Source organism: Sinocyclocheilus grahami, unplaced genomic scaffold, assembly GCF_001515645.1.
Source record: "Sinocyclocheilus grahami isolate Dianchi unplaced genomic scaffold, SAMN03320097.WGS_v1.1 scaffold311.1, whole genome shotgun sequence".
Lineage (NCBI taxonomy): Eukaryota > Metazoa > Chordata > Actinopteri > Cypriniformes > Cyprinidae > Sinocyclocheilus > Sinocyclocheilus grahami.
In genome coordinates this window covers 453,851-469,093 of record NW_015505490.1, presented here as the reverse complement: position 1 = coordinate 469,093, position 15,243 = coordinate 453,851, and the positions used below count along the sequence as shown (strand labels likewise).

General features: G+C 35.9%; 2 protein-coding genes across 2 annotated transcripts; one reads left to right on the top strand and one right to left on the bottom strand.

The window, feature by feature from the left end:
- The first annotated feature begins 4,870 nt into the window (after positions 1–4,870).
- Positions 4,871–6,869, top strand: LOC107601703 (apolipoprotein A-IV-like). Its single transcript, XM_016293962.1, has 4 exons — positions 4,871–4,889; positions 5,029–5,101; positions 5,232–5,325; positions 6,069–6,869. Exons 2-4 carry the CDS (start codon positions 5,053–5,055, stop codon positions 6,859–6,861), a joined length of 936 nt encoding a protein of 311 aa, XP_016149448.1. The 5' UTR covers positions 4,871–4,889; positions 5,029–5,052; the 3' UTR covers positions 6,862–6,869.
- Positions 6,870–7,983: 1,114 nt separating this feature from the next.
- On the bottom strand, positions 7,984–11,245 carry LOC107601702 (zona pellucida-like domain-containing protein 1). The gene is made up of 9 exons (XM_016293961.1): positions 11,155–11,245; positions 10,846–11,072; positions 10,206–10,396; positions 10,046–10,118; positions 9,872–9,969; positions 9,701–9,784; positions 9,440–9,611; positions 9,237–9,353; positions 7,984–8,314 (listed from the first exon to the last, which is right to left on the bottom strand). The coding sequence occupies exons 1-9, from the start codon at positions 11,243–11,245 to the stop codon at positions 8,099–8,101; spliced, it is 1,269 nt and encodes a 422-aa protein (XP_016149447.1). The 3' UTR covers positions 7,984–8,098.
- Between the last annotated feature and the right edge of the window lie 3,998 nt (positions 11,246–15,243).

Here is a 15,243-nt window from a genome sequence, read left to right as displayed (position 1 = left end):
GGGGGGGCGTACAACATTGGACATATTGCTCAATGAGAAAACTGTGTCCATGGGTCATAAGTCACACATCATGTTCAGCGGTACACATGTGGCCCCTTATGTGTGCACTAAAAGTTCATGGAGGAAGGTATTTTACTTTACAGGTCACTGACTTGCTGGTCAACCATTCAACACTAAGAAAACACTGAAGATTGGATGTCTTTCATAAGCAAAATAAGCAAGTTATCACGCACCATTCATAAAATTTTGAATGGTATGTCATCATCACTGTGCAAACAGCACAACTGTAATGCAGGTTTCTCATTATTACCCCGGTTTCCTCTTTCCTTTGGATGCTCACCTGCTGGGAGCAATACTGCTTCCATTGCTTGTGGTCCAGACATTCTCCATGCTGGTTTCGTGCTTTTCCATCCTTGCAGATCTCATAGACCTTCAACACACAGGCTTCTCCTTTCTGTGTGTATACCAAAGTACATGGACACTGTCCGTCACTGGCCTACATTCAGGATTGGGAAGACAGCAGCCGTTAGAGACAATAAATCCTGACTGTTTTCCCTAGTGACTAGTAACTGATGAAAAGAGCATTCAGCAGTCAGTGAGAGTGGTAACCAGACTCCCACTAGGCTGAAACATGAGCGTCTGTCTGAGCAGAGGTCTGCAGATTGCTTTTCTACGATTAGCTACAAATGCATGGGAAACAACGCAATAAGTTGTTACCTGGAAGACTTGACCCTCTCGCAGACATGTACAGCTGTCCTGTCCAGGCAGAGGCTGCTGTGACAAGGGCCCACAGGGCAGGCAATTGCTCAAGCCTTCTCTAGGTCCATAGTGATGTGGTGGGCAGCTGATGCAGTCATTTACAGACTGGGCCCAAAAACTTGGTCCAAATGTTCCTCTGAGACATGGAACTGGACCCTCACCTCCCTCTGGGCAGTAAAAACCTTTAGAGTGCACAAAATTAGAAGGTTAATCTTGCTTCAATAATCAAACTCAATTTCATTCTTAGGAACAGTTCACCCAAAAATGAAAATGTGCTGAAAATGTACTCAGCCTCAGGCCATCCAAGATGCAGATAAGTTAGTTTCTTGATCAGAACACTTTTGGAGAAATTTAGTATTACATCACTTGCTCACCAATGGACCCTCTGCAGTGAATGGGAATGATAAGAGAAACCAATTCATCAGAATGAGAAACTAAACAGCTGATAAAAACATCACAATAATCCACATAACACCAGTTCATAAATGGATGTCTTGTGAATTAAAAAGCTGCATGTTTGTCCATCATCAAATCCATTAAACAAATCAAAAATGTTAATAAAGCAATTTAACTATAAATCATCAGAAGCATCTGTCTTAATTATGACTTTAATGATGAAACATCTTGATGGATACAAAGACACGACTTTACACTTTACAAAACTTTAACTGATGGAGCTGTTTGGACTCTCATTCTGACGACACCCATTCACTGCAGAGGATCCATTGTTGAGCAAGTGATGTAATGCTATCTTGGATGGCCTGAGAGTGAGTAAACTTTCAGCATGAACTACTCTTTAAGTTTTTCTTCAAACATGACATTTTTGGCTTATTTCAAATTTTTCAAAAAAAATAATTTGTATAATGCATTTTTAGAGTTTAACAGAACAAGTGTAAAATATAATTATTTTTATTATACATATAAAAATACACATAGAAGTAGCCAACATATATGATCAAGGCATGGTATAGAGTTTAAGACAGTTGTCTTGTTCACATTGTAATAAAAATTAACCCCAATAAACACCCACTTGATGCATTTTTTACATCCTCATGTCCCAGAAAAATTCAAGTTACCTGGTTTGCAGGAAGATCTCTCAGGAAGTCTTAGAGTTATGTTTGATCCAACAGCAGTGCTCAGTCTTGGGGCAAAGAACCAGCAAAGTAGGGTAGGCCAGCAGAGGCAAACCCAGAACGAGCACATCACGTCAGTTTGCTGTCCAGGGCTCAGAGACAGCTCAAAGGCATACTGGAATCTCTCTCCCTGCCATGCTGAATGATTCATGAACAGTCTAGAGATAAAGTATCACACATGCCAATAGGTAGAAAGATGCAACCTGATGCTGCCAGTTCAGATTACAGGCCACAGTGAAACCATGAAACTGATTAATAATTTTGACTGTGCTTTAAATGTCTTTCAGCACATCTGAAAAATATCAAATCAGTCACAAGTTGCAGTTTTATGAGAAAAAGTCCAGTCATATCAGAAATGTCCTACTTGTGTACACTTTCTCAAATACTTTGGCAGGGAAAGAGAACATCCCAGGCACTCTCTATTCAAACAAGCAATGGGATGCTGAAACAACAAACCTTGTTTTTCACATCCCTTGGCTTAATTTGTTTGATGCACCCCGTAGGCGAGAAGGCCATGGTCAGCCTAGTAAACAGATTGCAATATCTGGGTTAAAGTTGAATCTGCAGGATCCAGAGTCCTATAGCAGTATAAACAAGCTTGAATTAACATCACACACTTACTTAAGCAAAAATTGTTACACTCTTTAAACTGTGCAAGGGAATCATATCTAGTATTGACAATGTAAATCAGACATAAAATTTGGAGTGAAAAACAATGTTTTAAAAAGTATGAATCTGGATGCCAGTTAAACACTATGCTTACTGCTTATGATGACCTCATAATTTTTGCAATGTGATTCAAATCATTGAATTTGGACCCTGAATTACTTTATCTGAGCGTGTGTGGACTATGACCTAATGGTGACTTCAATTATGCAATAAATGTTCACATTTCACACACTTTTAGCCCTACATAAGAATGAACTCAACTGACATGGTAGCTTTAGTGCTGAAGTTATAAACTTATCTGATCAAAAATTGTTACACTCTTTAAACTGTGCAAGGGAATCATATCTAGTATTGACAATGTAAATCAGACATAAAATTTGGAGTGAAAAACAATGTTTTAAAAAGTATGAATCTGGATGCCAGTTAAACACTATGCTTACTGCTTATGATGATCTCATAATTTTTGCAATGTGATTCAAATCATTGAATTTGGACGCTGAATTACTTTATCTGAGCGTGTGTGGACTATGACCTAATGGTGACTTCAATTATGCAATAAATGTTCACATTTCACACACTTTTAGCCCTACATAAGAATGAACTCAACTGACATGGTAGCTTTAGTGCTGAAGTTATAAACTTATCTGATTAAAAAAAACTGATAATATATGTTATAGTTAGCCTACTTATAAATTGATATCCATTCCCACAAAACAACTTGTTGCACAATTTGTGATTGCAAGTTAAACTCAATACATGGAGAGTTATTTGCAGTCTCCTCCTAGATAACAACTGTGTCCGTATTTAAAGATCTAACTCACTAGTGACGCATTTATAAATAGCAGGCGACGCTACAACTCGCTAGACTCGTTTTCCTGTGGCACAAGCCACAAGTAAAATACTGTTGTGCCCTAAAAAAATGTACTGGAATACATGGAATACCGTGTACCAACCTGAGAAACATTTTAACTGAAATTTATTTTTTGTGTTCATCTATTGTGTCTGCCACTTCTTTTCGACTGTTTTGAAGCGCGAATGAATCAGAGTCAAGTGCGGGCTGAATCAGTATGTCAACCTTAATCATTCGAAGAGTTCACGTATGAACTGAATACTTTAGAGCTGTTTCTCACTCAGTAGGAAGAAGAAGAATAGGAATATTTACCTGAAACAAACCCTGCAAATGAATATTAACATTTGGCAGCGATGAAGAACTTTTTTATTAAGTGTGTGTCACGTACGTGAATTAGTCTTTCCTAGGCCAAAGGATGTTAAATTTGTGAATGAATGTAGTGGGATTGATCCAGTTCTGCTGAAGGGTATAAAGCCTGTTTAGTTTCCGTTCGTTTTTTGGGTCAGTGATAAGATATATGACTGACTTAACAGCCAACTTTTTTTCAGAAATTTTACCAGTGATACACCGATAATATTTAGGTAAAAGTGATGCTCCCAAAGTCACCACAATTGAACGATTGTATAATTATATTGTATCTCTAGATAAACATGTTATTGCCCAGACAGCAAAATAAATGGAGCAAATTACAATGATGTAATGATTTAGATTTACACAACACACTACCCTGGACAAACAGAATGTTTGGTAACTAAAACTATGGCATTTGAATGGGAAAATTCCCTGCATACGGTTTGTTCTTGCCTAATGCTCACTTATACAGCCGCCAGAAAGTGGGTCTAAACTGGAGTAAACAAATGCTCAAAGTAAGCCACTATTGGCTTTGTATATCACAAGCTGACTCAAAGCAAACCTAAGGACTCAATCAGTAAAGAACAAACAAACAGCAACTTTGTTTGTGGAGCAAGAGATAATGCAGCAAGCACATGCCTGGTGGGTTCATTCTCTGTGACTTATTTCGGTGTCATTGCTGTGGGAAAACTAAGTAGGACTCAACATGACTGCTAAAACTAAGCCAAATTTCATGCAGTTAAGTTCACAGCCAACATAATCCCTGGGACAGAGCATCCTGTATGAAGCCCATGTCATGTAAAAGTAACCTGTTGACTATAAGAGCTGACCAAACACCTCCGGTTAGTAGTAAACATTCCAATAGCAATGACCTCGCATGAATTGGAACTGCGTCAATATTGGCCTTGATGTGACATCACTGGAGCTACTCTGAATCTGTGTTGTTGGAAGAGAGCAGCTTTGAAGAGGCCATTCTGTCAAATATCTTTAGGTTCCTAGCGCCTATCGTTATCAAACTGACCCTCCACGTTGTATGTGTTGACACAGATGAAGAGCAGGACAACCTCTGATAAGGGACTGCTTTAAATGTGGACCCCGAGAAGAAATTCTCATCTTCACATCAACAGGTAAGGGCCAAATATCTACTTGTATAGACTAATTAATTCATGACATTTGAATTGTCCTCTTTAATTTATTGGCAGTCAATTATATTTAAATAAATGGTTCTAATTACATAAATCCTGTTTGTTTCTTTCTTTCTTTTAGAATAACCTGCAACACTACAAAAATATGAATCTGCAGTTTGTTGCATTGGCTTTGGCTTTAGCTACTACAACAGGTTTGTTGCCTCTTCAGTTTCTATATTATCAATTTCCATTTGCTCTAAAATGGAGATTTTTTACATTCCTTGTACTTTTTTCCTTACCTTTTTTTTTACATTTATCTAATGCAACCATCCTCCCCTTCAGCATTTCCACTCAATGATGAGATCAGTCAAGACGCATGGAGTTTACAGAGAGACAATCAGGCCATTGACAAGAAAAATGTTGCCAAAGACTTGAAGTAAGTTCACTCTCATAGTAGAAGTATTGACAGTACGGTACAATGACATGATGCTTATTTATTTTGTTTATTTTCATGCATTAAAAATGTTATTCATACATACCATGTCTTGAATACACCTCTTCTGCGATCAGCGTGTTTTTAATTTCTAAATTAAAATTAATTTTGATATTTTTTGAGGGACATGAAGTGAAAATGTCAGAGCAATACATCTGTGATATCATAATGAAGAAAATGGCTCATTAAAAATAATTATATTCTCCAATGGATAACCTTATTAAGTAGTTATAATATAGTTTTATAGTTATTTCTTAGAAAAAAAACTTTTTAGCAAAACTTCTTATTTGAAAAACGTTTGTAATGCCATGTAGTGCAACCCACCAAAAAAGTTAAGATATTTATGAATTAATAATTAATATTTATAGAAAAAAATTAATTTACCTTGAAAAATACATTTAAAATTGTTTTTGAAAATAATGAAAAGAGGTGTACACTCAAATGTTATCAAGGTGTATGCAAAATGTTATTTCTTTTTACTTGATGGTTACACCACTTGACATTTAAATAGATTATTTTTTTTGTATAAGAGTTTCTTAAACCATATGAACCAACAAGAATACAAAAAGTACATTTCGAATAACTTGGCACAACTAGTTTGATTTTTTTCCTTTTCTTTATCATGGACATTCTTGTCCACATCCAAGTCATTGTCCAAATCACTGACCCCTGATCCTGTTTTGCAGTGGTGTGTGGAAGAACCAAGTGGTGAGCAGTGACCTTTACTCCCAAGACACTTACAACCCCATGGCAGCTGAACTGAGTCGCAAACTGAGTATGGAGTCTGAGCGCCTGAGGGCTCGTCTCAAGCAGGAGCTTGCTGAACTGAGGGAGAGACTCTCTCCTTACCCCAGCCACCCGAAACACACTATGGCCAATGTCAAGGAGTTCCTCTCCCCCTTCACTAAGCAGCTCCAGACGGCTCTCCAATCCAACACTCAAGAACTCTGTGAGAATCTCAGTCTGAACCTCCAAGACCTGAACCCAGAGGAAGCCACACTCTACCAGGAGGCAGTGCAGAGGATCACGCTAGCTTTGGAGGTAAGCCACCAGAAAAGGACAGCAGCCTTTGAGGATTTTAAAACAAAAGCATTTGAGGCTGTAGAGGAGGAACGAGACAGCAGTGGAAAGGAGCTTTGGGAGGAAGTTACTGCCAGGCTGGGACAGGAAGTGTGTACCTTCAGTTTAGAGGTACAAGGGAAGGTGGCGGCACTCAAGATAGCTTTGGCAGGCCATCTGGCCTCGGCACAGCCTCCAAGGGATGTGATGGCTTCAAAAGTGGATCAGTTCTGCCAGAATTCCTCAGCTCGGAATCAACAGTTTATTTCTAACTTAGATCAACAGTTGATCGCTCTACAAGAAAACCAGAGTCATGGTGAGTCAGCTGGTTTCCATCAGACAGACATAGAATCTATACAGGAGGATTTCTCAACCCGACTCACAGCCCTATTACAAGACATCGTACACACTCTAAATTAAACAACACACCTCCATTCCAATCAGAAATGATACTGTAATGTACTGTAAATAACAGCTCTTATGTTTGGATTGTACATTGTGACCTGTAATTTTGTAGAACAATATTGATGTTTGTACAGTTTTCAGAAAGATCCTTATGTAAAGTACAGCGAAATCCATTGAATTGAAAGACAACAGAAAACCTTTCTTCCTTTTACTGAAGATATTCTGTGTAATGTGTGGATATACTGTTTCATAAACGTGTAAATAAAAAAAGTTAAATTTGTACATATTTGAAATAAATGTGTTGTCCATTGATTATTGTCTCAACTACAGTATATGAATAAAAGTTCTTTCTAAATAAATCACATCTAAACAATTGTGATATCATATTAAATTACAGGAAGCAGTAAATCATTGGCTAATACAGAGGTTTTCAAACTGGGGTCCGTAGAACATTTGAAAAATTAGACACAATGAAAACTATGTTACAAAACTACTTTAATCTATAATAGAAAACTTTTTTACATAATTTATTTTTTAGGGCTGTCAAAGTTAACATGTTTATCAAATGCAATCATTTTTAACACAAAATATAAAAAAGCTCTTTTACAAATAAATCTTATTTTAAATCTTATTTTATACTAAATTAATCTAATAGTCGGTAGAAAACTTTCCAGATATTATTTGAATAATTTACTTTGCTTTTGGTACAGTCAAACTAAAAGCCGGTTATTTAATTTAATAAACAACATTGCACACTTAATATTTCTAACACAATATAAATGGTTCTTTATACATGACAAAATATAGCTGCCTTTTGATCATATTTGGGGGTCCTTGGCATCAAAAAGTTTGAAAACCCCTGAGCTAATATACAAGCAATGTGTATAAGAAGCAATGTGTAATCAAAATATTACAAAAAGATTATATGCACAGCTTGTTCCTCTCAATAATGCAGCTAGGCCTACATCCCTTTTACAGTATTATTCAGATAACAAACATCTAAAAGATATCAAACAATGTCAATATCAGTATTTGTATTTACATGAGAGAATTAAGCATTTGATTTTTCTTCCAAGCGCATGGTGACTGGACTACACAGTGCTGTCTAAATAGATTAAAATATGCTAAATAGGCATTATGCAAAGCGGTTCTTTGCTGGTTTGTGCAGATGCTGTGATGTGATCAGACGTCTTATCGGCATATCAAATTAAGCTTCATTCAACGCAAAACAGATGGCGAGTTGATGGATCTCTTAGTGGAAAGCCCGAGGCAGAGCACCAGCCCAGCAAAACTTCTTCAACACAAACCGTCCAGCCATAACCAGCAACACAGCACTGCCGGTGGCAAAAATGACCCCCACCACCACTCCAGCCACGTTCATATTGTCCCTGTTTAACAGCTCACTGCCTCCTGATTCACAAGACAAACAACCAGATGCTGTCAACACATAGCACTGTGCTGTTAGTGTCTAGATTTTAATTTATCTTTAAGTATTTTCATCTGAACTTTAGTTACATCAAAGTGCAATATTTTGTGCTATATTTAATACTTTTAAATAATTTTTTAATACTGGTTTTACATTTTAAATAATAATTTTGACATTTTACTATGTTTATTAGTATGTATGCAGCTTTTATGATCTATACTGTAAATGTTTTAATAAAATGCTATGCATTGCTATTTTTATAATAGTATTTTTTTATATATTTTTTAAACTACCTTTTAACACTTTATATACTTTTTTGTAATTATGTTATATTTTTATAGATTATATATTTTTAAATGTATTAAAATGTATAAAAAAATTACATTTTAACATTTCTGTAATTATTATGTACCCAGGTTTTATGACCTTATTAATTTGATTTTTTCCTAATTTTCTAACACAATTTAAAAATCCCTATGCAAAAGGTGATTTAAAATATATTTTATACATTTTCTACTATTTATTTTTTACATTTGACTATTTTTACAATTAGTATGTATACATCTTTTATGACCTTATTCATTTTTCATTTAGTATTTTCTAATTACCTAGGCAAAAAGGTTATTAAAATTGTATACTGATGGTTTAAAAAAAGTTTGTACATTTTCTACCATTTTGAAATATATTTTTAAAATTAGTATGTATGCAGCTTTAAAGACCTTATTGCATTTTTTATTTTGGTATTCTAACACCATTTAAAATGAACTAAGCAAAAAGAACAATATTTTGATGGAAGTAAAGTTTCAAAAAGAATTCCGTACCAGAGGCCATTGCAGAAGAAACTTCATTCTCTACAAGGATCAAAAAGAGAGAGTAGTAAGGCATCTCAAAATCGCTCTGATAAGGAATTCAGTATGTTTGACAATAAGCTGGGACTCATGCTGGATTCATGTGTATATGTGACTGACTTACTCAGAGCTGTGGTGTGCAGAGGACCCACGGACACTGTGGCAGAAGCTTTGGCTTGTGATCCGTAAGGTTCTAGGGCCCTTCGCCTTTGTGTTCTGGTAGAGTTGCAAGACTGTATGAGTAAAATAAGTGAAATGTTAATTGGATGATATTTTCGGTAGTAGTATTCATTCTATTCGAACAGTAAAAGACTCCTACATCAAGAAGTTCTTGGCACTTGTTTGGTTCGCAAAGTCGCAGTATGCAGTGCAGGTATATAGTAGACATTACTTGATTACGGTGCTCCACGAAGCGGAAGGCTTCAAATGAAAATCTAGAAAACTTGGAACGGCCATTATGAAGCACCGTTGTCCGGTTCTCTACAAAGCATCTGTCATGAAACAATCGAGAAACACTGAACACAAATCAACAACTAAGGGTCCAATTTGAGCAATGAATTGTTAATGAGGAGTAACTCACCCTGTGAAAAAATTGTGCTGTTTGTAGTTGGTGTGATTATATGGTGATGGGGTCGCAAAACAGTGGTCCAGCAAGAGATGAAAACTGAAAAAAAGGCAGTATTTCATTTCACAACAAAACCCTTAAGAAACATGCCATTCACTGTCTAAGAGAAAACTGCCGTGTTCTTACTTTCCAGTGAGATTGGCAGCTTTAACTTCAACATAGACTTTAGTGCGCAGTTCTAATCCAGTAAACGGAACCACCAATTGGCTATTAAAATCTGTGCTCTGATACAGAAATAATCAAAAATATCAATTAAATGATACATATTTTCATTTCAATTTAAGACAAATTCACACTTACATTGAAGACTCCCATGCTGAGAGTGTCAATGAAAGTACCATTGTTGTCTCTAATGGCCACTGACACTGATGACCTGCATGAAGAATATTAATCAAGTCAAGCCTTTTGTTGTCATACTGCCATTGGTGAAGTAGTGGAGAGTGAATGACTGAATACTCACGCTACAATCTGAGTGTTGTTGATGAGATATTCTAGCGGGTAACGGCAAGAGAAGTGATAGTAGAGGTCTGTGGAGTAACTGATGACGCCCTCTGAAGAGCTGGGCGTATCAATGTATCCTGTGATAATGACGGACTGAATGCTGGAGAACATGCTGAATGGACCAGAGGAACTGGGCACCTCATCTAAAATCTAAAAATGTCCAAAGGGAAAGTCAATAAAGTGCTATACAAAAATGCAATACATTTAAAACTATTTTACTTTTTTTACCATTTTAAAAAATACATTTTTATACTTTTTTATCATCATAGTTAAACATTTTCGATTATTTTCTTCATTTTACTGCTTTTTTAAAAGTATGTATAAACTTAAGACATTAAAAAAAACTTTTTTAAACTTTATAGACTTTTGTTATTATAATGCATTATTTTATTTTTATTATATTTAATATATGTGTATACTGTATTTGAAAATGTTCTATGATTTTATAACCTTTTACTATTTTTTATAATTAGTATTTATGCAGTTTTTATGATCTTATAATTTTTTTATTTTGTATTTTCTAATACCAATTAAAATGATCTAAGAAAAAAAAGGTGATTCAATTTTTCCAGCTCTTGAAGACTGAAATGTCTTCCCACCTGCAGAGACTGTCTACATGGGTTCTCCTGGCTGTGGTTGACTGGCAGATGGTAGCGGATGACAGGTGGGTTGACAGTGGTGTCAATGGTGCCCTTGCACTGGGCATTATTGCGCTCCCCGTTCAGGGCCAGGCCGTTGGGGTCAAAGCCTGCCCACTCAGCAGTGCACAGGTTTACCTCCAGAGTGATCATGTTGGTGCCACAGTCTACCACCAGATCATTGTTGTCTAACCAAAAAAAGAGATGATAGTGTCAAGCAAACTGCAGCGAATGGAAGACTGTCTCGCATCTGGAAGGTCAGAGATTCACCTGGAACCTTGTTATACTCCGAGGAGCAGTTATAGGCAGAGTGAACCGGTTGCAGGATGAGAGCCAGTGCACAGAAGCAGAGACACAGCATTATTCCTGCTACAGAGCAACAGCAGAACAAGACTAAAAAAAAAAATCACAGACTGAAAAAGTAATCCAACAACACAAACTTAACTTATGCAACTGTTATAATTACAATGAATGTAATTATTTAGAATGCATTGCGTTGTTTATTAACATTTAAGAGAAAAAGCAGTAGATATCAGTGAAAAGAAACAGTAAACCATACCTGTTTAACTCCCAGGGACACAATTTGAGAAAGGTGATGAGATGCTTCTTATATAGCATTGGACCCCAGGCGTGATTTAGGTGCAGGGAGTGTCTCATCCCTCCTACTACAATACTGTACAATTCCTTCCCATATTATAAAATGAATCCGCTGCTTCTGGTTAACAATGACAGTTCCTTTAATACAGTGACAGTGAGATTTGAAGCATATCCAAGAGATACCAGTTCTGTTATTCAGATAAGTCACTATAAATGAAGACTGATAAATATGTGATTATGACAATAAAGATGTAGAAAACTCTCTCATAGTTGAGGTATACCTATGATGAAAATTACAGGCCTCTCTCATCTTTTTAAGTGGGAGAACTTGCACAATTGGTGGCTGACTAAATACTTTTTTGCCCCACTGTATATGTTAATAGGTTAGCATTATTCTATGATCGAAAGCATTTTGCCATCATTTTTTACATGTGAAGTGCAATTGGAATCAGGTTTACGATATATTATGTGTAATCTGGAAGCTACTATGTACATTGACATCTGCAATTTGTATGTATATAATGTGAAATGCATTAATTAAATCTGTTTATAGAAATAAAGTCTTGAATAGCACACTATAGGCATCCTGGTGGCTATTAATGTGAAATTGTGTTAGTTGTATGGTTTGTTTCAATGAGAGTAAACGATTTTGAGCGACATTTACTCATACAAACAAATATGGTTTGTTGTAACACTGATGTTTTTGTCATGTTGTGTATTACATGAAAATCCATATCTTTAAACTTTCAGATGTGTTGTTGTCTGTGTGAACCAACTGTAAAAACTGTCCAGAATTCTTACTTTGTCTATTTTGTCCATCTGAGAACAGATATTTTTCTGTAACAATATTAAATGTCAAAGTCTTAGAACGTAAATTAAGAGTCTGCTGTGTATAAATCATTTGAAACATAAAATGTTGCATCATCTCCTGGGAATAGAACATTATGAATACGAGAAATGTGATAATGTGCCACAAGGTATGAAACACAGAACGCCAAAAATAGCCTTTGTTCGTCTGGCTTGCATGTAAGCCTCATCTATTGTGTTCTGAGAGCAGCTAGATCAAGACACCCCTGCTAAAGGCTAAAGGGTCCGTTTTGACTGAGTGATGCTGAAATCTGACAAAGAACTTTGAATGAAGCACATACACTTGTGCCAAAAAGCCCCTTGGTGTGAGAACATATTTCACATATTATGCTTGGATGTGTCACACCTTGATGATTTTCTGTTCTTGTCCACTGGACAAAACAACTCCCTGTGTTCTTCAGTCTTATTCTCAATTTAGATTAATTCATGTGACTGCAGAGATCACTAAATCTGATTTGGAGAGGTTGTAAAATGCATAGTGTGAAGTATGAGACTCTTACTTGTTCAATAAGTCAAGCCACTTGACAGTCAGATAAGGACAGAATTGATTCCTTCAAGACTACAGTGGGTACAGTTTGTACTTAATTTATAAACCATAATTCATAACTTTATAAGGCAACATTCCTATGAATAAGAATTTACAACAACTTCACATTTTGATTTCATCCTTTAACTGCAGGATACATATTTTAATCAAACTGTAGACACAGTGACAAGAGAACAGAAAGTAAAACATAAAGAAAACCAAGCAGACAAATCTGTCATTGTGTCCGTGTCCTATCTCATGTGCTAGCAATATAATATTATATTGTAATTTTAATCATATTTTGTGGAAGACACAGTGCAGGAAAACCATTGTAAAGAATAGAGCTCTGTTGTCAAATCATGATTCATGACTCCTTTATGATTGATGGCAAAATGCCATGTAAATCAATCTGTAAATTAACAATGCTTGCCAATTTTGCCACTGGGGGGTGGAGATTCGTAGAAAGCATTTGAAAGGATGACAACTGTGACAGCATTAGAGTATCTAACAACTGAACAAAGGAAAGGAAGGTTGAGGCTCTTCAGAACAAATAGTAGTACAATAGTAAAATAGTACTAGTACAATGCTACCACCTGCTGGTTCAAAAAAATTAAAATAGCAACACCAATTATTGACAGTAAATTAGCAATGACCTCTTAATACCTCATAATAATAATTATTATTATATTATATTATATTATATTATATTATATTGACCTAATATAATGTAATATTATATTGTATTGTAATACATAGGCTAATAATAATAATAATTAATAATAATTAAGATGCCATTGCTAATTTACGCACTATATAATGATCCTAGATCGCATAATTTTCACAACTCACAACAACGGCACTGTTTTATAGCGTTTTTGTCGATTTTTTTATTTATTTATTCTCCTTCGGAAAGACGTTTCGTCAGCTGGACAATCCATATATCGTTAAACAACAGTAGGCTACAATTGAATCCCTCACAGCCTCGTGTTCATTCCCGTCAAAAATTAAATATGGCGCTTCCCTGACTACATCTATTATCTTGTTTATTGCTATAGCTAATGTTTCGAGCACAAAATAAACAGACATAATGTTGAACTTTCACATGTTTTTTAACAAATACTGAAGTTCAATCCGTTCAATATCTGTCTATGTTGTCATTGAAAGCAGTGGCAGTGGATCCGGTGTCTTCTCAAACTCCTCTCTTTTAGTTATTACAAGAGTCAGCCTGTACTTGTTAAGTACTCATATCTGGTTGCTGCAATATTATACTTTCCTGCATCCAGGTTATAGAAAATTCATAGCATTCAGTGATATAAACTTTAATGTCCATTCTATATGCATGTGCAATAAATATTCAGGCTGCAGCATCCACACAAGGTGACACAAACTGAACATATCTAAACAAAATGTACAAGCTGCATGTTACTGTAGATTATTTTAAATAAGCACAACCTAAAATGCCAGGAAGGCATTCTGTGAAAATAGTCATTTTAATATCCAGGTATACACAACAGCTAGTTACGGTCCCCGAATCGGAATGGGTTTAGGAGTGATGACATAGGTTGCATTGTTACAGCAATCTTTATGAATGAGTCATTCAATCATTCATTCAAAAACGCTGATTCTGGAATAGCATCGCATACTTTCTATTTCTCTAATATCTTTTTATGACAGAAATAGTGAGAGCAGTATTAGCCTCTGGTAATAAGTGAGTCATTGAATCATTCACTCAAACAAATTATTAAAAGTTTTATTTTGGAACGAAACGTCACTAATGTGTGCTTGGAGACATGCTGCTGTATAATGCGAATTCTCCAATATTAACGTAATAGAATAATAGAACAATGTAAATAATGCAAACGCCTAATGATGTAAACAGAACAAAGCAAAAACACTCACAATTGTGCTGTTTTTCAAAAGGTTTCAATACTAACGTCAAGCATACGTTCAGAAGTTAGTGGTTCTCAAAAGAAATGACTTGAGTGACATGACAGACTACATTCAGTGAGGAGGGGTAATGAGTCCGGGCAGCCTGCCAGAGATCAGTACAAACAAACTACACATGCAATGCCACTGGCCTGATGGCCTCACCCTTATTTCTCCAAAACCTCATGACATCTGCAGGATCTGTTCATAATACCCTACAAAGATTTCACTGTGATTACACAGTAACACTGTAGGAGGTTGCCTCTACCAAGAATTTTACTAAGTAGGCCTCTTGTAACTGCCACGCATGCCAGAAAAGTTTTTATAGTTTATATTTCCCAGCTTAAGCTGTTTAATGAATTTATTTTCTTTGTCGGGTCAAGGGGGAAATGTCTGGAAATGAAAAAGGACACACAAAAAAACCCCACAAAAATGAAGAGGAA